At 29.2% G+C, this 25,472-nt stretch overlaps 1 protein-coding gene across 3 annotated transcripts in view; it reads right to left on the minus strand.

The window, feature by feature from the left end:
* Positions 1 to 25,472, minus strand: part of mol (dual oxidase maturation factor 1 mol) — a 167,560-nt gene that overhangs the window by 16,946 nt on the left and 125,142 nt on the right. For all 3 annotated transcript variants that reach the window (XM_088275023.1, XM_088275026.1, XM_088275024.1), the window contains 3 exons: positions 19,871 to 20,055; positions 18,510 to 18,567; positions 2,065 to 2,199 (listed from right to left, as the gene is read on the minus strand). In XM_088275023.1, the coding sequence (XP_088131149.1) occupies positions 2,065 to 2,199; positions 18,510 to 18,567; positions 19,871 to 20,035 (358 nt within the window). In that variant the 5' untranslated portion in view covers positions 20,036 to 20,055. The remainder of the gene's footprint in view (positions 1 to 2,064; positions 2,200 to 18,509; positions 18,568 to 19,870; positions 20,056 to 25,472) is intronic.

The raw sequence follows: 25,472 nt of genomic DNA on the forward strand, positions 1-25,472 counted from the left end.
CGGTGGATATCACTTACGAATTGAGGCACGTAACCAGAGATCTAAATTAAAACTGTTTTGAACGCTTGTAACGGGATTTACGTGCGTGATGTCATCTCTGCCAAACGTGGGGAGATTCTAAATGACCAGCTTGTAGTTGTATCTTCAGTGTGGCATGATTTACATGGGGAGAAAGATGACCCAATTTTTTGGAAATTTTATTCTCAGTGTCATAAGTTGATTTTGATCCTTATTTGATAAATATTGGCTGAACCTAGCCGGTACCTGAAGCGAAGGCCTGATCACATTTCCTTCATGGTTAACGATCAAGATAACACTGCGTTTAAATAATGCAAAGCCTTATGCACCATTGGGTGCGGATAATGATTTTTTTTTAAAACTTAGGTACCCACGATCTACAGTACAAAGACACCTTTATGACATTGTTAAAAATTTCAGAGTAACAAAGAACTATAATTACATCTCTCTTGTGTAATTTATACATTTTTAAAGTTATATTAATGTATTAATAAAATTTTTGTTAAAACGTTTTCTCTGTCCTAAATACATAATAATATCGTAGTCATACAGGAGAAAGTGACCAAGTGCATTGTTTTAAAAAACGTGATCATTGACTATTTGATATCTTACTAGCTTAATATTGCCCTGAAAAAATCCCAATGGATTTTAAACTTGGAAGTATAATGTATTGACTTGGTAAAAATGTCTAACTGCATTGATGTTGCCAAGCAAAAGTGACTTAAATAGCTCTCCTGAACATTTTCCGTTTTGGTAGTTGGTCACTTTTTCCTGTACGACTCGATATATGTATTCAAAATTCCTTTTCCAAATTGATTGTTTTTATTAAAAAAAAAAAAAAAAAAAAAATATATATATATATATATATATATATATATATATATATATATATATATATATATATATATATATATATATATATATATATATATATATATATATATATATTTATATATATATATATATATATATATATATATATATATATATATATATATATATATATATATATATATATATATATATATATATATATATATATATATATATATATATATATATATATATATATATATATATATATATATATATATATATATATATATATATATATATATATATATATATATATATATATATATATATATATATATATATATGTATATATATATTTATATCTTCTTTAAAAAAAAACTTCTTTACTTGTCCCTAAGCTTTGACTCGTGAGAAAGTGTCCCTATTTTGGGCATTCCGAAACAGGTCCTCGATGTTCTATACTCCTATCCACTCGTGTATATTATGGAACCAGGAGATCCAATTTCTTCTGACACGCTTTTTGACCCTCGATCTTACCTTCGATGATCAGTTGCAGTAGCTTGTACTTTTCTCCTCTGAGCACATGTCCCAAATATGTCACTTTTCGGGATTCAACGAAACACTGATGTTTAATAATGGGCAGAATAGTGAACGTAACACAAGTGTATTCATAAAATGGTTACTAAACCCAGCCAAATGCCAGGTCGTAAGACCTGGGAAGCTCAGACTTCCATTTTTTGCATATAAAAACGATGTCATAAGAAAATGTAAAAAGTGTAATGATAAATATAAAACATTATACGGAAACGAAATTGAAAAATAACCAAAAAGATGGAGTATTTGTTTTAGAAAATGTTTAGTTTTTCTTCAGCTATAAATGTCAAAAATATCTTTTTTGTAGGCCTCTACATACGTAAATACTTAGAAAATCCCATATTTTATTTACTGTTTCGGCATTTACTTTGTAGTAAGACATGTTACAATGATTAAGGAAACATTTTTTTTTTATACCACTTGAGTTTAATAATGACCACTAGTTTTGGAAGCTAAACTTCCATCGTCAGGTCTGAATAATAACTGTATTAGTTATTATTCAGACCTGACGATGGAAGTTAAGCTTCCGAAACTAGTAGTCATAAATAAACTCAAGTGGTATAAAAACAAGTATTTCCTTAATCATTGTGGAAAATCCCACATTGTTAGTCATATTCTGATGAAAGTTCAACTCACCAAATAGGGTGATGTTCACGTGATCTAGTCCGATGTTTGCTCCCAGTCTGGCTACAACCTTCTCCGTGGAGAAGGCTCTGTAGGAGGACTCAATGGTAGCTGAAGCCACATGCCACCCTGAACCATGGCGCGCCACTGAAAAAAAATGAAAATTTCATGATAACCATGATAAAAAAAAACATTCGATCAAATCAAAAATACAAAAAAAAATCAAGATAACAAAACACATTTTTTCGTAAAGATGTATATTTTAGATCGTTTCTTTAAACTTTTTTATTCGAATTATGTTAATAATATAAATAACTTTTTAAGGGTGTAAGGGTGTATGAAAGAGGAAGGGTGTACTCTCAAATATACAAAGTCAGTACCCGACCGGATGCGTGAAAAGATGCACGTGCTGTCTGCGCACATTTTTTTTTTCAATAATATATTTTGGAATTTGGCGAATAAATATTTTTTATCTTTTTTTTACTCCTTACCTTTCATTCTTTACAATTGTTTTATTATCATACTATATATTAATTAAGAAAATAAAACTAATTTTTTCAATACAAAAACGATGTTGTAAGTAAAAAAATTCAATTACGTTAAATTTTACCTGATTTAAAAAAAGCCTAAACTATTGACGAGTGATTTAGTGATCATCATTTAGTCATCTATGGTTGATTTGAGAAAGTTTATTTATTTGGCAAAGGCTTCATGAAAAGTATGTAAGTTTCATCCCGAATTGTTTCACATACAAAAAGACGCTTTGAAAACACGATTTTCAATTTTCATTAAAATTATATTTTGGCCAGTTATACCATTAACAGTATTTTGAGTGTCCCAATCTTTGTTCAGAAATCTCGGCTTTGTCCACTTAGGAGTAATATTTTTATATTGAAATCAAAGATGAAGCAGACTGTGGTAGCCTTGGTATTTACATGGCTTACGACCTGTCATACGCTAGTTTAAGTGATCACTTTTGAAACATGTAATATTCACAAAAACACAAATTCCACAAAAAATTCAACTCCAAGTGAAAAAAAGCCCAGATTTTTCATCAAAGATTTGGACACACTCCAAATATTGTGAAGAAAATACTTATTGAATATATTCATATAATATTATGGTCAGTGGCGTGCACTATGAGTACGAGTTTTTGATCAGGGCAGGCAGTAGGGTTGGGTAAGGATAAGGCATAGTACGGCTGTCCAAATTTAAAACACAGTAAGGGACATTTTTTTGTAGTACGTTTTTTTGCATTTTTGGACTAAGTAGAGTCTACTTAGTCCATAAATGCAAAAAAAACTTACTCCAAAAAAATGTCCCTTACTGTGTTTTAAATTTGGACAGCCGAGTAGGAACTGGTCGTCTTTTTATATGGAACGCGAGTAATCGAGGGTAGGCATTGCTTTTCTGCCAATATGGAATGTACGCCTCTGATTATGACAATGCATGTTCAAATATTCAAACTGTATTAAGTATATGAAGTAAGTATAAATTTGTCGTTAATCTTTAAATAAAAAAATTACTTGAGTTTTATAAATGAAGCATTGAATTAATCTGTAAAAAGAGGTCACTGATAATATTTCAAAGGTGAGTAATAAATTAATTATTGTTTAAATAATCGTTAATCAAATACAAACTTCACACTTCAGCCGCTGAAATTACCGAACACTAAACGTTATATCAAATAAATAATGGCTGCTGTAATAAAAATAATGTATACGTCAGATCTGATATATTAATCATTTGAAACATCATCAATACTGTTTGAATAAAAAAAGTAAAAACATCGCTGAGATATAATATTTATTTTATGAGATGAATCGAAAGTCGTGATGTTATTTTGATATGTTAGAACCATTACATATCTTCAAAGGTCAATATGTGTAAAGAAATCGATTCAAAATTAAACATCATGTTTTATTGAAAAAATAATTAAAGGCAAAAGGATCTTTGCTATGTGTCATTGATTTATTTCATTTTTTAACATGTTAATTTCATTTTTCTTAACTATTTTTTTCAAACTTTTAGTATTTCTTCTTTCTACATACTCTTCTACGAACTTCTTACTACATACTTCTATAAAACATTACAATGGAAACAAAATAGCCCTTCAAAATTAAGGTTTTTCTACCATTTTTATATTTTTATATATCTTACACATTTTTCTTCCCTTCTAACGCTTATTCACAACAAATGGTGCATCGACTCTGTGTTTATTTGATCTTTTAATTAGTTATGAGTCCTGCGCTTCAAGTACCAGTTCAGGGTAGTATTAAATAAATATTATAGTCAAAAATCATTCACATTAATTGACAGTTGGATATTTAAGAAATATTAAAGATTTTAAGAAATAGTGGTATTTACCAAGTAAAACATAAATTTTAACGGATAGATTTTACCTCAAAGTGACTGCCAAATCAATTAATTTCAATATTTTAGCAAGTACGGTTAAAAAAGGGCAAAATTTATAAGAAGCTAATAATCAAATTTAGAGTTATGTGTTTGCTGTTGTGAGCTCATATGTATTGTTTTGTGAGATTGATTAATATATCTAGGAGCTACAAACATGTTCATAGTGTTATCAATGGGTTGTTAATGTTTCACGTGTGTAGAATGATCACTTAACCAGCCAAGACAGGTCATAAGTCCTGTAAATACCCAGACTTCCATATTCTACTTCATCTTTGTTGATATGTCTAAATGCATATTTAAGCTTTTAAAATATGAAACACTCAAATAAATATTATTAAATAGGTATCACAAAGTAAATGCTTTAAATGTTAATAATATTGAGAATTTAATAATCTAGTGTTATTTAAAAAAATATTAAAAGCAAAAAAAAACTTCAAATATTTTTTTCTATTTCTAATCCTTATCCACACCCAATGGTGTATAGGGCACTGCATCGTATTAACGCGTGTTCTCTTGATCGCTAGTTTCATGGAAGCAAGGTGATCAAGGTTTCTGCGTTTCAGACACCAATCCAAGGTAATATTAAATAAATCTTAGAGTCTAAAATCAGTTATATTTATTTTCATCTCCCCTTGCGAATTGAACCCGGGACCTCCAGCACGGTAGCTAAATACGCTAACCATTACACTACTATACGGATTAAATATGTAAGTCGTCCATTATCATTGGTTGACGATTAACAGCATTTAAAATGCCAAACGTTGAAATTAATATGCGTGTTTTTAAAGTTCGTCACTACAAAAAAAAAGAGAAAAATAAAACAGCCTTGAATCGCGATATTTAATTTGACAGATATGTAATAAATTGGGTTTATCTAGAATGCACGCATATTATTGGCTTGTCACATAATTATCTAGTATTATAACTCCTAAATAATCCATGTGATTTTTATGTGTCAGAGCCAAACATATGAAATGCTCAATTTAATGATTTGGAGATAAACAGAGGTTAGGTTATAAATTGTGTGTGAAAATGCCTCAAAAAGTCGAAACAATTATCACAAATTTAATTTTTATGCGTTTTTAATAGTAAAATACGATTTTGTATATCCTGAAATTCAGTGTTTGATTTTAAAATTAAATATATAAATTAAAATGGTGTTCAACAAATTAAACGCAAAATCTATAAATAAAAAAAGAAAAAGAAAAGGTAAGTTGATTCATGAGAAATAATATGAAAGATTAGGCATTTATATAATCTTATGATATATTATTAGCTGAGTCAAGTGATCACTTCATATAATTCGTAAAATTCACCTCTCTACCTATGATCAAACACCCATGTACCTTCTGAATTCTAATTACTTTAACTGCAAATAAGTCTCTTTAATAGAAGCTTTGCGTGTTAGTCCTTTTAATTTAAAAAAAATGCACAACTACATGAACCAATGTCAGGTGATAAACCCTCAATGTCATGCCTTCCATGCTCCTTTTCCATTAATTCGATCCACCTGAGTTGACATACCATGTTTATCATTTCAATAATTAAAAAAATAATAAACGCTCGTATAGGACCACTTTTATGAGTTTATTAATGTAAACACGACTACAGAAATTCGCGAAACTAGTCGTGTAATAATCAATTACAAACGTTTTACTTTTTTATATATATTTTTTTAAAGAACAGTGTCCGTCGATGGTTGCTTCTTGGTTGGGACAAGGTGGAAAGATTTTTAATTTAAGTCCAAGCGTAATTATTTTATTGTAAAACCATACTACTGTAAATGGTTATTGAATCTTTTGTATGCTAGGTACGTCTAAAATCTAGTAATTTAAATAAAAAAATAAAATAAAACAAAATAAAAATAGAAGTATTTCGGCTCAACACATGCTATGCCTAAAAGAGACGTAATACATATAATTAAAAAAAATTAAAAAGAAATGCATCTGTGTATAAAAAAAAAACTTTATTTTAATCATCATGTTATTCTACAAAGTACAGAAAATATGAAAGTTATATACCATATTAAAAATGCCTCGGGGTAAGTGAAATATATTTTATTTATACGAAGTATTTTTTTTAATCTTACCCTGTCTTCGGTTATTCTCTCATAATCTACGAAGGATAACCTATTATACTGCACAACTTCTGAAAAAAAAGGTAATAAAATTTACCCACATTCGTTCTATTTTTTTAAAATTATTGTATCCAAATTTGCCCCGGAGAAACTTTGCTAGTTAGAGCAATTTAGCGAGTTGGACTTGTCTGGCACTGATCGTCCATTTACGGTTGGTATTTTCAATCGAGTCCACCTTAACCCTGCCACCGAGTTTATTAATTCCGATCAATTAGTTCGTGCCCTTGAATTGACTGTATCTATATTAAATCCTTCTCGATGCACAAGGATAATCGATCTGATTTATTTGTGTTGCGTACGCCTCTATGAGAATCCGTTGTTTATAAAACGATACATGTGACCTCACACACCTTTGATGATGTTACAAAGCAGTAGTTAGCTAGTACCACCATTTGTTGTTACGATCGGCATGCGAGGACATTTACTAACGTAGATACTAACTGTCCCTTGACTAACTATGGTATACGTCTTATCGTTAAAAACTTATATAATTTGGATATTAAATTTTTTTTTTTTTTTTATTATACACATGCGTAGATTATTCTTCCTCTTACCCTTTCCGCACCCAATTGTGCATAGGGCACTGCACCTTATAGATGCAGTGTCATCTTGATCATGAGTTGTATGAGAGCAAGGTAATCCTGCGTTCCTTGTACCAAACCAGAGTGATATTTTAAAAAAAGTACATAAATATTTAATACAGATTTGTCTACCTCCGTAGTATAATGGTCAGCACACTCGGCTACCGCGTTGGAGGTCTCGGGTTCAATTCTCAGACGGGGGGTCAAATAAAAATAAGAGATTTTCAACTATAATATTTTTTCAATATAACCCTGAACTGGTGCGTAAAGCGGAGGGCTGATCACCTTTCTTTCATGTGTTGACGATCAAGATGGCACTGCGTTAATACCATGCAGTGCCCTTAACACCATTGGCTGCTGACAAGGGTTAGAAGTAGAATAATAGTTTTCTTAAGAGGTAATAAAGATCACTTTAAGACAAATGTTTGTATTTAAAAAATAATTAACATTTGAACGAATCTTGAACACTTGAACACTTGAAATTAAACACTTGAACTTATAATGAGTTTTATTTATACATATTTAAATTCAGAAAAAACGATAATTAATAATATACTGTTTCAAAATACGTCACCATTATTATCAATGTTTCCTTTTACAAAAAACCTTGTTCCTTAGCCCCCCCCTTCCCTTTATTTTTTAACCTATATATACCCCTAATTTTTTTTTGTTCGTTAGTTTTAATTTTTACCAGGAGATGAAAACACCTGTAAGTTTTCTAAACAAGTCGTTTATTTAAATAAAACTCATTAAGTGGTATATTCAAGTGTTTAATTTTTTTAAATAATTAACATGTCATTCCACAAAGTTAATGCCGAATCAATAAATAATATGAAAGTTTGTATATTATTAACCATTTACCTCTAATTTATTGATTGTAAATATGACTTATATTTTTGTATGTTACAACAAATTTTTCCATTTTATTTTTATTTCCACACTTTTCTTTAATATGAAACACTTATCCAATTTATTTAATGCGTTCTGATTTTTTTACTATTTTTAAAAACAAAAGTTAGAGATAATTGAGTTGCGAAAAATCTTCAAAGAAAAAATAGAGATTGCAAAAAAAAACATAGTAGTCCATCAATAAACTATGCGAATAAACTGGGTTACTCTATTTTCGACGATTTTGACACTTAAATATATTACACAAATATCCATTAATACACTTTTTTCTCTTGGTGAAGTGAAAAATCAGGCAATAGCAATTTTCCATTATTACTGTTTGTATTACATAACAATGGCACCTTAGTACAGAGACCGATCAAATTATCGTAGATAGAAGTACAGTAGCGGCCTTCAATTGAAGGACAGTCACCATAATCTTTAATCAGTATGATTCTTCATTTGATTACATCAGTCATTCTCAACCTGCAACCAGCGAGCCATATCCAGCCCCTCAAACACTTCATTAATAGTAGATAAACAATTTATTCTACTAAATTTTTTAAATATTATATTAAAAGAAATACTGGACTTTAAGGAGACCTAGCAAACATCTTATTCCTTAATCGATCAGCCGCACGTAGGACCAGCCATGTCTCTAAGCACATTTTTTAAGAATATACATTATATTAAGAGAAATGTTTGTGTTTTTATTATTCACACAAATATTTCAATTTCATACTATTTCTGTGAGCCTAAACGGCTCATTATAAGAAATAAGTATCAAATTGTGGTAGAGTGGATTCGAACCGAAAAACTCTAACTTAAGAGTCACTAACCACGGGACCACAGCCCGACTAAGCTCGTTATTAGAAATTGGTATCAAATTGTGGTAGAGTAGGTTCGAATCGAGAAACTCTGACTTAAAAGACCGCGACACTAACCACGAGACAACAACCCGTCCCGTATTTAGTTACACCACGAAAAAATGTTGCAAATAGGCTACCAGCAGATGAGACTATCTATGAACATGCCATACTACAGTACATACTGTGTTGATCGAAAGATAGCGGCATAACAAACATTGAGTGACTTCAATATAGAGTGATTGTATCGGAAAATCTTTAGATCTTCGACGTATTGTGTAATAAACTGCACTCCGAGTTGATTGTGTAATAAAACGATAAAACCTAGAATGGGATTTATTGTTAAAGTAATACTTATTTGATTACAGCAATTGACAGACTGTACCACAAAATGGAAGTTTGGTCAAGGACATCAATCCTAAATAATAGAAAAAAAATGCATAGTAAAAATTCGTGGGTATTTGAGTAGAACAATTTTTATTATTATTTTTTATGAGTACACATTTTTAATAAAAAAAATAATATGAGTCTACATTCTTATTCAACAAATATTGTAAAAAAAATTTTTAACACTTTCAACAAAATTTCATTTATTTTTCAAAATTAACTTTTTTATAATTTTACGTTTTGTATAAAAAAATATTTTTAGTTGATATAACATTAACTTTTTATAATACGTTGATTAACGTATAAAAATTATATACTTGCATAAGACTACTTTCAAATTTATTGTTGTAAACACGACTAGTTTCGAGAACATGTTCTTGAAATTAGGCGTGTTTTTATTAATAAACTCAAAAGTGGTCTTATACTAAATATATTTTTTGATGTATTAATTATGTTTTTTTCCTCGTATCTTATATAATGTAATGCCATATGAACCTTAAAAGCCTGCACACTTCACATTAGAATTTAAAACAATTTTTTTTAACAGTATGCACTTCAACAGAATTGATGATAGTTTTTCTTATGTCAGACTTTTTCAATGGACATTTTTTTTAACCAATGCGTTAAACCGTACTTAAATGCATTTCCTTTCGGCGATTGAATAAAAAAAATTAAAAGCATTTCCTTATATTAGTTCATATTTTTAAATTATTTCAGAAATTAATTGACTACAAGCACCAGCATTTTATTTAAATATAAATTAACGGAAGTAAAAATATAAGTTAGAAGTAATTCTGGTTTTGCAAATGGAAATTCATTTAAATGTTATGTGTATTACGACGTCCTTCAGATTAAAAAAAAACATGTTTTAGAATTTTGATATTATTTTTATGATTAGAACATAATTGAAATGTGGATAAATTTTAAACTGATATAAAAAACAGTTTGAATTTATTATTTTTTTTCATTTTAATTTAAAATCAAGTTAGACAGCAGCAGGCACCTCGGTGGTTGGTCCGTAGTCTAGGAATAACTGGAGATGAAGCATTGCTTCGACAAGCTTCACAACCCTCAGTAACGAGGAGTAAGACAGATGAGAGAATAAATAAAAAAGAGTGAGTTTGTAGAATCATATCATTTTAGTTGATTGGTAATTAAATTTCTTAGATTTTTACAGCCGTTCGGGTTATGATAGCGTCTAGATTTGGATATTTTCGCGTGTCGAATTAACATCTTGCCGATACCAATGCTTCAGTCGAGTTTGCATAAAATTTCGTGATTTTTACTCTTGTTGCGATAAGTTTGGCATTTTATCTCATAAATATGCTTTATTTCAATAATGGTGGTAATAAAATGACAAAGACTCTTGACGTTGGCTTATTACGTAATAGAATGTAAGGTAAAATAATTATTTTCATGACCATATCAACCATTGGGGGTTGGCTCGGTGACAAAGTATCATTGAAATTAGCTCACCGCTTATAATTTATCTACAAAAATATTAAGAGGGATGCCTTTATGTACGACTTCCCTTGAAAACTTTTGTGTTTTTTATTTTATTTTATTAAGTATCATTATTTAATTTCATACGTAAAATTCTATTTTATTTTCTAGTAGAGTCATGATCGTCAATGAATTATCAGTAAATAATATTAATTAGTAATTTCACTGATTATTATTATATTCAGAATAGATATTACTGTATGCTATTTCATCGAGCACATATATTGTAATAAATTATGGGTAGAGTTTGTAATAGTCAATCATGGATAGAATTTTGAACATTACACAGTGGTCAATTAAACAAGCCAATGACAGATCGTACGCCTTGTAAATGCCCACACTTCCATATTCTTATCCACTATAGAGATATCAATAAAATTTGATTTGATTAAAAAATGTAAGCCATAATATTACACATAGTTATACTTCGGCTGTCCAAACTCAAATCACAGTAAGGGACATTTTTTTGTAGTACTTTTTTTTGTATTTTTGGACTAAGTGGATTCTACTTAGTCCTAAAATGCAAAAAAAAACGTACTTTAAAAAAATGTCCCTTACTGTGTTTTAAGTTTGGACAGCCGACTTATGTACACGACAGTTTGTTTTAAAGTTTATTGTTAAGTGAAAACCTATAAGTAATTGGATTTTTTTAAATAATATTTTGTTCTTTTTGTACATTTTCTGTTGGTTTTTCAATATATAAATAAATAGATAAAAAGAAAATAATAAATATTTTATGAAGTTTTTTTATGATCCCCAGTAGGCTCTGAAGCAATATTTTGGGAGGTACTAGAGGTCCTAAAAGAGTGACGAGAAGAATATGAAGTGGAAAATATAGTTTTTTCCTACCCTTTTTCTCTGAAAAGATATTTTACCAATTTTTGTTTCCCAATGCACAAGAAATTTTGACAAAAATATTGGGAACCTTTGTTATACCCCATCGAATCATTATAGACCTATCGAATCATTATAGACCTATCGAATCGACAATGAACAGTCGATATTTTTCAGTGAAATAAACGTTTGGTAATTTAAACAGTGACCAAGCGTGGACTACCTTCTTAAAAGCGAGATCCGACAACCGTTTGATGCACCTTCAGCAGTCGTGATTGGACGTCTTATGTTAATTGGAAGCGTGACAAGCATCAGGAGTGATCTGATCCTTTATTGGTAACTGTCTCCTTTGTTGTCGACTGTTATTAGGCGTTGTCGATGGTCGTATTCGCTCTGGGTCATGTGTTCTCCTACATCATTCAAAGTCACACCGTATAAATATAGGTTTGAACTGAAAATTATTATTTAAAAAATTTCTTTAAAAATTATTATTTAAAAAAATTCAAGTCCCAAATATAGAATCCATTTTTAAAAAAAACTGCAGTTTTTTAAATACTCAAATAGGGTGACAACTATTTGAATTTATCAAAAAATTTATCATCGAGATTCTCAAACGATTTTTTTACTCCAAAATGCAACACCAAGCAATTTCAGCAAAACTTCAAATATTTGGCAATCAAACATTTCAATAAACTCCCTAAAGAAATAAAAAAAATAGATGATATAAAAATACTTACGAAAAAAATTAAAGCGTTATACATTTAAGTCTTTAAAAAAATATACAAAAAAATTATTATATCTTTTATTATACAACATTAAACCACGAGTGTAAGTCCCTTTCCAAGCACAAGAGCACAGACTCTTTTATGGAGAGGCACAGCGAATCGAAATATAGAAGTTCTCCATATGTATAAATGATTCAAATGTATTATGTTATAAATAAAAATGTAAATATATTAAATGAATAAAAAAAAAACTAACACTACATCGATGGTAGGTATTTAAAAAATATATTTAAAGCGTTAAAATTGAAGTCGAACATTTTATCAAATTACATTATGTATTGATTTGGCATTAACTTTTTGAAATGACATGTTGATTATTAAAAATTTAACACTTGTATAAGACTACTAACTTGGTCTAATACAAATATTAATTAGTTTTATTCAAGGCTTTTTTCCATGTAACGCGGTGAAACGGCGTTCAGACACCTTTTTTCACGGATATTTTTTTTCGGAATAGATATAGTGACTATATATATATAACGTGGTAATATTTTCCTTCGTAAATTGGGTGTAAATAATATGTAAAGTGGGTGTATAATAATAAAATAAACAATGTGTTGCTTTGTAATTAAAGTTTATAATTAAAGTTTATTCTTAATTTATCTTTATAATATTTTTCTATCTATCTATCTGATTCTGACAGTTCAGAATATTCTATTTTTTCTATCTGATGTTTTTTGTTTTATTCAGCGCGACGCATGCGACATCTGGTGGTAGATCTGTTTTATGTAGGTACTATGTGTAAGTACTTAATAAAATGTATAGGTAGGTACCTAGTTATTTTATTACATATATAAAAATATTATAGTTGAAAGAAATAGGTGCCTACAATAATGGTAGTTGGGTAGAAAAATACAAGCGCTCAAAATATAAATTGTTGCTTTATAGGTACCCGAGAATATTTGTGGTTTCGGATAGTGATAGAAGATCGCCTCACGGCGCCCCTCTTTACTTTCTACGGCTCACACTTTGGGAACCCCTGCCATAGTGTAATATGCAGTAGCTGTCACAAAAAAAAATAGAATCATAAATCGTGTTTGATGCGATCGTTTTGTAGATATCCTATTTTTAATTTAAATTTTACTTTATCATGATGGCGAATCATTAGATTTTACGAAAAAGTGGTACATATTTACCAAATAGAATTTAAATTAATAATGGATAGAATTATATTAAAAAATAATTATTTGCATTTGTTGAGTTTTTTTATATTAATAAAAATATATGAATGATAATACAACATTAAAAAACTTTTTACAGTAATCTCATCGATCACACTAAAATTTTACGCTCATAGCATGTTTGTTTGTTGAGTGTAAGTTGTGAAGGATAGTAAAAAATAAAATCATGGCAATTTCGTCATATCTTTGCTGTTCATCTTATTCATATAAATCATATTCAAAAGAATATTATTGTAGTAGAACTAGCTCTTTATAGAGTATATATAATGTTGGTTTTTCTACTATGGCCATAAAAATTCAGAAATTATTATATGTACTTTAGATTGGGTTGATAGATTTAAACGGTTGGGCAAACCGAAAACCTGATACTGCTTTAGTTACAAATGGCAGTATATGGGCGTTACTAAAAAATCGATATTATTATTATTGAGAAATCTATTATTTTATTATTTTTAAACTCATTATTTTTTTGTTTAAAAAAATAAATATTTTTAATGTTATTGTTCCATAACAGTCAAATAGTGTTACAAAAATGTACCCACAAATAGTTTTTCTTTATTTCTTTTTTTTTCAATTTAATTTTTCATGCCCTTCTGTTAGATGTGGTGCGTGTAAAATAAGACTGTTATAAATTTGAGGATACAATAGATGTTCAAATGGTGATATAAGAATGCAAGGCCAAAATAAGCATTGTTGATAAAATTAAGACAGGTGTGCTAAGATAGTTTGGGCATGTGAATCGAGTGAGTGAAGGAAGATCAGTAAAACGAATTTATGAGGTAAATGCATTCAGAAATAGAAGCAAAGGAAGACTGAAGAAAACTTGAGATACTCAAATATTTAAAATACTTAATAATCGTCCGGTCAGGAGTCGGAATAATAGGCGAGTGTGTATGATGAGATACATGAATGTGTAAGAGGCGAAGATTGTTTGTAATGACAGATTAGTGTGGCGTTCTATTTTCTCTATCTACCTCAACGGGAAAGCGGCTTGATGGTTACTAAAATAATTTAATTAGATATATTGACATATATCCCTTCATTTTTTATTTATAGCAACGAAATATTTTTAATGTAATATCATATTAAAAACATTATTTATTTTTAATAGTTGAGATGGTCCATTATTGGTTTATGCCAACTCATTTTTTACTTCGAAAAATGAACGGACAAAATTGTGTATTATAAATATGTAACACGGAAGCATGTATGTATAATAATGAATAAAAAGTTTTTTTCATTTCTTTTAAACGAAATAATATATGTAGATTGCAGATAGTTAGATCATCAATCAGGAGAATTGCAAACAAAGAATGAGTAGTCGTTAAGACAAAAAATGTAACCTTAAACGATTTACTAGTAAGAATGTTAATATCTCACATATTAATGTTTAAAAAAAATTTAAGTTAAAATATTTTAATGTATTTCTTTAAAAATATTTTTAGTATGTTAAAATGTTTACACAGAAATACTAGAATTCACCCCACAAAGATATGAGTCAATAGCTGGGAATTAACATCGCAGGAGGCTAATCCATCTTAAAAACAGGCCACAAGGCCTACACCAAGATGAAGAAGAAGAAGACCTCACAAGTTATATTTGTAAGTTGATATATTATATTAACGAAGACGAATAATTTAATTTAATAAATAAATTCAAGTCTGGTTATTTATAAATGCTTGCGACCAGTCATTGGGTTTTTAAGAGATCACTCAATATAAAATAAAATAAAACAGAGATGGCCCATTTCTCTTGAATCGACAAAAAATCAAATAATTTAAAAAGAACAAAAAATAAAATAATCACGATAATAAGCTTTTTGATTATGTATGATGATGATAATCTGATTTGTCCAATAAACAAACTAGGAAATTCGTGCATGGTAAAAAAATCGTATTTACCATTAAATTTCAAAGCTAGATGAATTATTTTAAAATAATTATCCAAGGCGATTCATATGTATTTATTTTTTCCACCAATGAACGAAATTTATCCTGTAACAATTTTTTTGCAGTCATTTAAAAACTTGAAACACCTCTTGATTATGAGTTTTCACTTACAATGATTAAGGAAAACACTTGTTTTTACCACTTGAGTTTTATTATAGACTACATGTTTCAGAAGTTAAACTTGCATCATTCAGGTCTGTATAATAACTTAAATATAAAATATAAAATTGTTCTATAAATAAGGAGTGGGAATAACAATTTATAGAACAATTTCATATTTTATATTTTAGTTATTATACAGACCTGAATGATGGAAGTTTAACTTCTGAAACATGTAGTCTATAATAAAACTCAAGTGGTAAAAAACAAGTGTTTTCTTTAATCGTTGTAACATGTCTTACCACAAAGTTAATGCCGAAACAATATATGAGTTTTCACTTAATTTAATTAAACACTAAAGTCACGGTGTGATGTTTAAAAGAAGGATAGGTTGTTATTTATAAAAGCTATCTATATAATTATACATGCAGTATCCGTTACGTTACATATTAAAAATAATAATAAATCTTAGATAGAAGCCATTATCCAAATGCCAACGCATAAAAAATGCGATCCATCAAATTGTTATGTAGCGTTATTAAAATTCGCTTAAGGCCCAGCATTCGTTAAGGGGGAATTCTCAAAAGTCAATTGCAGAACGCGACCGCGCAAGAGGTCGTTCGTGCCTTCACGCGTGATTAAAAAATAATATACATATTGGAATTACATTTTTAAAAGAAAATACCTAATTTTTTTTGTTTTTATTTTTTTAACCCCCTACCTTTTAATAAATCTCTATTTTTCAAAATCCTAAATTGATTTCGAAAAAAAAAGTCTTTTTAATATACCAAAACGGTGTTTTATGAAAAAAATATTTACGCCAAATATTACCTGGGTTTAAGGAAAATTAAGTTGCTATTTAACGTCTGAATGTAGGGCCTTAAACCGCAACTTAATTTTCTCAAAATGGAAGTAACATTTAACGTAATTAATTTTTTCTTAAAATACCGTTTTAGTAATGAAATAAACAAGTTTTTCTTCGAAATAATTGTCTGGTTTTGAAAAGAAAAAAGTTAAAAAAAGGTAATCGAAAGATAAGGAGTTAAAAAATATAAATAATTTTTTTCTATATAAACTCTAAAAAACATTCTTTAAAAAAAACAGACGTGATCTCTCCAGTGGTCTCCAGGCGAATGAATTCTGTTCTCGCGAATATCCCCTTAAGAAAAGTGACAGGTGAACGCTGTGACGCGGCGGATGACGTCAGAGTGACGTCACACACGTATGTTCACACATTCACATTCACTTCCTATAAGAGTGGAGTGGATTGCACATTTATGAGCTGCGTTGCTTTCAAGATCACGGTGTCTCGAGGCTCGAGGCGATAGCGATTGCAAAAGAAATCATAAAGGGAGATTTGTTATTTTTTCGTTTTTCGTATTTCAGTTTAAAAAAGAGACATTGGCGTTATAATTTATGATAAACCTAATTGTATTCGTTTTGGTTTAATTAAATAAAAAAAAATGACCCCGTCGTATAAGACCACGTATTGAGTTTATTAGTGTAAGTAATCACTTCTAATTTATTATTAGATTAAAACCAATATTTTTAGCTTTTCCACTTTTTTATTTGACCAGCGACCGGGTTTCGTCGTTACCGACATCATCAGACTGGTGAGAGGCTTTACAAATTTGTATGTTATATATAAAAGAAGGCAGGAGTTGATAACCATGATTTGATATAATTTTATGAGAAATTAATTTAATTTTAGTGAATTTAAGTATTGTATGATATTTTAAATATTTTTTTATAAAGGTTTTTTGTATTGAAAGCACGATTTTATATAAAGTTAAAATAGATTTGTATTTTTTGTAAATGAATTTAAATTATGTAACGAGGTATCAGGAAATGCTGGTTGACGGCTCCTTCCACTAAGCTGTGGTTGTCCGGGGGGAGTCCGAAGTTCTCTGAAATGTAAATTTCCCGGCAGTCATTTCTTATCGACAAGACATTAAGGCATCTATTGTTTCTTTTCTAATGGGTAAAGTAAGGGAGAATGAATGTGTGTTACTTGATCATTTAATATGTCTTTATTATGACAATTTTTTAATCTATTTATTTCCAAAATTTAAGTAAAGGTAAAAAATTAGATAGGCTCGAAATTTTGGAAATAAATAGATTAAAAAATTGTCATAATAAAGACATATTAAATGATCAAGTAACACACATTCATTCTCCCTTACTTTACCCATTAGAAAAGAAACAATAGATGCCTTAATGTCTTGTCGATAAGAAATGACTGCCGGGAAATTTACATTTCAGAGAACTTCGGACTCCCCCCGGACAACCACAGCTTAGTGGAAGGAGCCGTCAACCAGCATTTCCTGATACCTCGTTACATAATTTAAATTCATTTACAAAAAATACAAATCTATTTTAACTTTATATAAAATCGTGCTTTCAATACAAAAAACCTTTATAAAAAAATATTTAAAATATCATACAATACTTAAATTCACTAAAATTAAATTAATTTCTCATAAAATTATATCAAATCATGGTTATCAACTCCTGCCTTCTTTTATATATAACATACAAATTTGTAAAGCCTCTCACCAGTCTGATGATGTCGGTAACGACGAAACCCGGTCGCTGGTCAAATAAAAAAGTGGAAAAGCTAAAAATATTGGTTTTAATCTAATAATAAATTAAAAATGCAATTCCATCACGAAGTGTCAGTGGATAATATAAATCACTTCTAGTTTTGAGAACATCTGTAGTTCTCGAAACCAGTCAGGTTTGCATTAATAAACTTAAGTAAGTGGTCTTACACAAGTGCTTGTTAAAATAAATAATGTAAATTAAAAGGGTATTTTTAGTAGGTACACTTACCAAGTATCACAGTTCCCACGAAGAGACTCAGGCTTACTGTCGTAAATGTTGTGAATCTCTGAAAATTAAAGAAATATTTAATTTTATGTATATGTATAGATACATACATACATATATATATATATATATATATTTATATACATATATTTATATAATATATATATAAATATATATATATATATATATATATATATATATATATATATATATATATATATATATATATATATATATATATATATATATATATATATATATATATATATATATATATATATATATATATATATATATATATATATATATATATATATATATATATATATATATATATATATATATATATATATATATATATATATATATATATATATATATATATATATATCAGCACGCTCGTCTACCGTTCTAAAGGTCCCAGGTCCCAGAGGGGTATCAAATAAATATAGGTGATTTTATTCACTCTATAATATTTATTCAATATTTTCATGGACTGGTACCGGAGCGGATGCGGAGGGCTGATCACCTTTCCTTCATGTGTTAACGATCAAGATAACACTGTATTTATATGATGCATTGCCCTACGCACACTTGGGGTACGGATAAGGATTTGAAGAATGAGGAAAATATAATTAGTTAATCTTGTATAAAAATATCTGAAACATTCATATTTCGGATATTCTGTGATATTTTAAGTTGAATGAGAGAGAAAAACCGCTTAATTTCGGTGTTTTTAATTTGTAAAGAAACCCTGCGTAGAATTAAAATGTGGTAAATAAATGGTCTGAATAAATTGATGAATTTTTTCTCTTTATCATCCAGTCCAATTCAACGCGTAAAAATAATATTTGCGACAATTGTTTCGGCTTGTTATGTCATTTTCAAACGAATGTTTGATGAAAGGTTTGATTAAATGGTCAATATAATTTTTAATATCAAACTCAGTTTAGTAAATAAATCAGTCCACCTCCGTAGTGTAATGGTCAGCACGCTCCGCTACCGTTCTGAAGATCCCGGGTTTGATTCCCAGGGGGATCAAATAAATATACGTGATTTTTTCACTGTAATATTTATTCAATATTACCCTGGACTGGTACCTGAAGCGGAAGGCTGATCACCTTTCCGTCATGTGTGAACGATCAAGAAAACATTGCGTTTATACGAAGCAGTGCCTTATGCATCATTGGGGTGCGGATAAGGGTTTTATTATTTTTATTATTATGATTAAATTTTGAATAAAATTAAACAAAGTGTACTAAAAAAATCAGTGTTTGAATTTAACATTTAATATATGTATAAATTAAAATGGAGCTACAAATTAAATGCCAAATCTTTAAATATATAATAAAGTTAATTAATACCTCCTTTCTCATCCCGGGGAATATGACCAGGAAGGCGAAGTACAGGGTGGCAAACACGACATACAGGGTGATGAGCGACACATCTCCCGTAACGGGGGTGCGGTTGTTGAAGCTGTACAGGGTGGGTCCGCCATCGCTGCGAAAAGCGTCAAACCATCCCCTCATTCTGCCGTCACTTACGCCCCCTGCAAGTAAAAACATAAATACAAGTTAATATTTTTACCGAAAAATGTAAATAAATTGTGTTGTCTTTATAATTTATTTATTTGATGGTTTAACGGTTATTTATTTATTTATTTTATAGGAAAAAACAGTGTTTTTACATGGTAATTATTTTCTAAATATATTTTGTACATCAAAAACATTATTTACTTTCTGGTATGGTAATATAACACTCTTCTTGTCATTCATCGTTCATGTGGTATTACAAAGTGTGAACGATGAATGAAAATGAGAATTATTTTTTTACATCTCATCAAAGATGAAGAAGAATATGGAAGTCTGGGCATTTACAGGGACCACGACCGTCATAGGGTGGTTTAAGTGATCACTTTACACACGTGGAACATTCACCAATTCTACCCATTATTGACAACCACACTACTCAAATTCTTGGAAGTTCTATATATATATTAACCAATTTTGAAACATTGTTCTTGAATCACTAGAACCTCACTAGAGATATCTATTAGCCCCGTAAATGCCCAGACTTTAATATTTTTCTTCATGTTTGATGAGATGTAAAAAAATAATATGAAAATAACTCCTGTAATTGGAGATAATCCAGATTTTGTGAACAAGTATTTGGACACACTCAAAATGCTGTAAAGAAAAGGAGAATGTTTGATTTGCAAAGTGTTTGACGTGAATGGAAATTTTACGATGGAAGCAGCAGTTCATTTTTTTACATCAAGATATTTACACCATTGAAAATAAGCACGAATAAATATTTCAAAATATGAAAAATCAAATACACGTATAAGACTGCTTATGTAACAACTTGTTTCGAAGACTACAAATGTTCTCATAAATAGGAGATTTTGTATCACTTTCATCTGTTGACGGGAACATTTGTAGTTCTCAGAACTAGCCTATTTAGACTAATAAACTCAAAGGTGGCATTATGCCAGCGTCAATCCGCAAAGGCTCAATCAATAAATAATACATCAAATGAATCCCTTAAAAGTGTATTCTTGTAATACATCTATGTATGAGTTATAAAATACAGCAATTACTTAATTTTTATTTATTGTTTCGGCATTAACTTTGTGGTAAGACAAGTTACAATGATTAAAGAAAACACTTGTTTTTTACCACTTGAGTATATTCAAGTGGTATAAAACAAGTGTTTTCTTTGTTACTTAATTTTTATTTAAAAACAACAAAAAATTTATGTTGTTTTTAAATAATTTTAAAATTTTTCCCCTATTGATCGGAACATTAGTAGTTCTTGAAACTAGGTATATTGACAATAAAAATCTCAAAAGTGGTCTTATACAAGTATTTTCTTTTTCATTAAGTGTCATTTAAGCGTATTATTTCATTTATCACGTTATTCTACAAGTTAAGTCAAAATCAATAATTTTAATATCGAATGGATTAGTAAAAATATATATTCTGCAGTATATATGGGTATTTATTTTAAAAATATAGCAATCACTTAATAAATAATACATTACTTTATATTATATTTAAGTAACATAAAAAAATATATAAATATGGGTGTTGTGTAGATTGTCGAATCGGTGATTTCTTAGATTTTCATAGCGAGGCTGAGTAGTAATATTCTCATTTTTTGATTTTGTTTAAAAGATGAAGTTCATATATTTCTACGATTTGTCAAGGTAAATAACATAAAATTTTATTACCGCAGCAATGCAATATTAACAAAAAAATAATAATAATACACTTTTGAAAAACGTGACGCATGAATATATTAATACAACTATATTTTGTAATTGAAAATTAATATAATCTATCACGAAAACGCCGCCGATCCAACTCATGTTATTTTTATACCTAAAGAAGCCTTGTGCCCTCAGTAGAAGCTGCAGAAAAACAGTGAAACCTCTCATAACGAGCATAATTTGTTCCAGAATCTTCCTCGTTGAACGAAAAAAAAATCCAAAGTAATCAATGTAAAATTCGCAAATGCGTTTCATGCCGAAAGAATATAAGTTTTTTTGTATTTTTTTATTATTGACGTTTATTCTAATAAAATTATTTATAAATTGTCATGGAGTGTAACAAACTTGATATAAAATTTAGACTAAAAAAAACGTTTTTAAAAATATGAATTTATTACAGATACCTTATCATTTTTAACCAGAAAACTATCGAAAGACATTTGTTTTTGTTGACGCTTCAAAATTTGCCGAAAATATGTCACAGCATTATCTTTGAATGCATTTGTAGCATGAATAGCCATCTCCTTTTAAGGGTGATGCTTATTAATGTACGATGCAACATTTTCCTATGCATTCGGCATTTTTCTTATTGTGCTAGAAGATTGTTGTTCTGCTACTTCCTCCTCCTGCATTAACGAGGCTCTGCTCAATAGGTATCAAATTGCGGCAGAGTGGGTTCGAACCGAGAAACTCTGATTTAAGAGTTCGCGACACTAACCATGGGACCACAACCCGACACAAACCCATTTCTTGGCTTCTTATGCTAATAACTCGTTATGAGAGGTACTCGGTATGAGAGGTTCTTCGGTACCTGACCATCATGATATCTATTTAAATAATATTTCCTTGTCTCAGTTCAACGCCAATTATTTATTATTGGAGGAACACGAATACAATTCACCACTCGCCTGCGCTTATTAAAGCATTTTAGGTCTTTAGCCGTCAACATTAACATTATCTGAACGAGGAAGTGTATTTAAGTTAATATTAATATTACGATTCGAGATATTGTGGCATTTACTGCATTCACACAAACACGTTCGCTGAAAACCAAGAGGCGTATTGTAAAGCTGTTACTCGTATTTTCGTATCCTGGTTTAACATTCCGAGAGGTTTGCGTAAGGTTGTTTGTTAACTCGATCTACCGAACAAAGATTGAAGAGAATTATTAAGATACAGATAGCGATCGAGTATTGAGTAAAAAAATCATGTTTGGAAAATGCAACAACCGTTAGCTAATTCGCGAATATGTCTAATTGAATGCAAAACAAAAACAGATTATCATCTGCTAGATGCGGTATTTATAATTTACACATATCAAATTATGCTTATTAAAAATATCTTAGAAACCCATATTCATGTTTTTTGGTAGTTAAAACTAGTGAGAGATTGTTTGTCAATAAAGACAGCTATTATTTCATTGAAAAATTACAAATGATATTTAATTATAAATTCATTTTAAACATATAAATATACAAAATTTTGAGTGTGTCCAAATACGTGTTCACAAAATCTGGATTATCTCTAATTACAGGAGTTATTTTCATATTATTAATATTATGAAAATAACTCCTGTAATTGGAGATAATCCAGATTTTGTGAACAAGTATTTGGACACACTCAAAATGTTGTAAATAAATTGTCTGGTCAAATTATAAGCTTAAATAATAAAAATGAAAATGGTATTTTCTGGCCTTTCTCATGTGTATGATTATAATCCAGGATTCGGACCTCACATACTAATATAAGAGTTTCTGCTTAATAAAAAGCTTCTCTATATCTCACCATATACAGAACTTCCAAGAATTTGAGTAGTGTGGTTGTCAATAATGGGTAGAATTGGTGAATGTTACACGTGTGTAAAGTAATCACTTAAACCAGCCTATGACGGTCGTCAGCCCCGTAAATGCCCAGACTTCCATATTCTTCTTCATCTTTGATGAGATATAAAAAAATAACCTATAAATAATTACGATACGTTTTTGTTCGGGACAACTCTGGTGGGAAGTTTAAACGATCAAATATTTTACTTTTTAGTATCGTACATGTAAAAAAAAAAGAAAATAAGATAAACCATTTCAACTAAAATACATCGGTTTTAAATTGTTTAAACTTGGCTTTGAGATAAAAAATTGGCTTGCGAGCAGTTTATTTATTCTCCAACTCTTTTTTGCAAGGTACCCCTTTGAATGAATATCAGCAGATAATAATCGATTATCGCCAACTATTTTATGCTAGGCTTATTGACCAATAAATCTAGGGTAGAGATCAATCGTTTCAAACCACCAAAAGTGGGTTTGAACGATTTAAAACCATCTCATCGTGATTGAGTTCACAACAGCCATCTATAATTTGATTAAGAAAACTTTTACTTGTCAGAGATCCTTTTATTTGTATGCAAGATTCTAAGTGGAGAAACCCAGATTTGTGAATAAGTATTTGGACACACTCAAAATGTTGTGGATTTAAAACCATTTTTTGGTTTGAAACATTTAGGTTAGAAACGTTTTAAATCTCGATTACAGTAATTTTCATACAATTTCAGAGATATTTTTTTACAGTACATATGTATATTGTACAAATAAATATGAATGAATAATCTATGAATACGTATTTCTTGCAAATTAGATTAAATATAAATATTTTTATTATCTTATATATTTTTCCTCCTAAACATTATTTTAGAGTTTAGCCTTATTGCAACTCCAAAGTCAGCAAGAATACACCACCCATATATGTATATCAGAGCAGTAATATTCAAGGATGTTCAATACAACAATCCTCCGTGTTGCTCGTAAAATATTATTTTAATTTTCAATGTTAATGAAACCTAAATTATTCATTACTATTTGCAAAATATTCCATTTGTTTGCCAAAACATAATTAATGGCATTTATTATTGTTTAAATTATTAATTAATTCTCAAGGTACTTACAACTTCTGTACCTGCAAAATTCATATGGATATTTTTCTTCTAACAATTTCAATTTTTGAAATATAAAGTCTGCGAAAAACTGAGCAGTGTTTCCAATAAAACTACGAAGAAAGGAAAAACTGTCAAGTTCAACAAGTTTATTTTTAAAAAATTATTTTTATTTGGTAACATCATTGTTTCTTAAAATCTATTGTAACTAATATACATATATCTAAAATTTAGACTAAGCTTCACATACAGCGTTTGAAAATAAGTGTGGTACGCATCGAAACACGTGTCACCATCGATTTTAAGAAAAAGTGATTTAAGAAAATTACATGAAAAATGGATAGATAATACCACGCAGTGACTGTCGAATAAATTAATAATATGAATAATTTATTAAAGAAAACATTTAAAAAAATATATATAACATAGTATATTACCTGGTAATATGTATGGTACCTATTAATTTAGAGAAAATGTATTTGAAAATATTTATTAAAGAAGCTTATTTATTAAGTGAGGACGTTATTGCATTTAAAAAAAATATAACAGGTGTCACTCTATTAAAAAATACATCGAAAATAAAAATTCTATTTGCAAGAGAAATGTGCAAAAGTGATTCACATTTTTTTCTGTCTAAAACACCTTTTGATAAACCGGGGCCTTTGTTCAAATTATGTAACACGACACATGTTACATACTATTTTTACTTACATTTATGCATTTAAAAATGAGGAAATTTTATAATAATGAAAACCCGCTGTTATTATGCTTC

The sequence above is a fragment of the Brachycentrus maculatus genome, unplaced genomic scaffold (genome assembly GCF_059751285.1).
Source record: "Brachycentrus maculatus isolate JH-2025_06_01 unplaced genomic scaffold, ASM5975128v1 h1tg000757l, whole genome shotgun sequence".
Classification (NCBI taxonomy): Eukaryota; Metazoa; Arthropoda; class Insecta; order Trichoptera; family Brachycentridae; genus Brachycentrus; species Brachycentrus maculatus.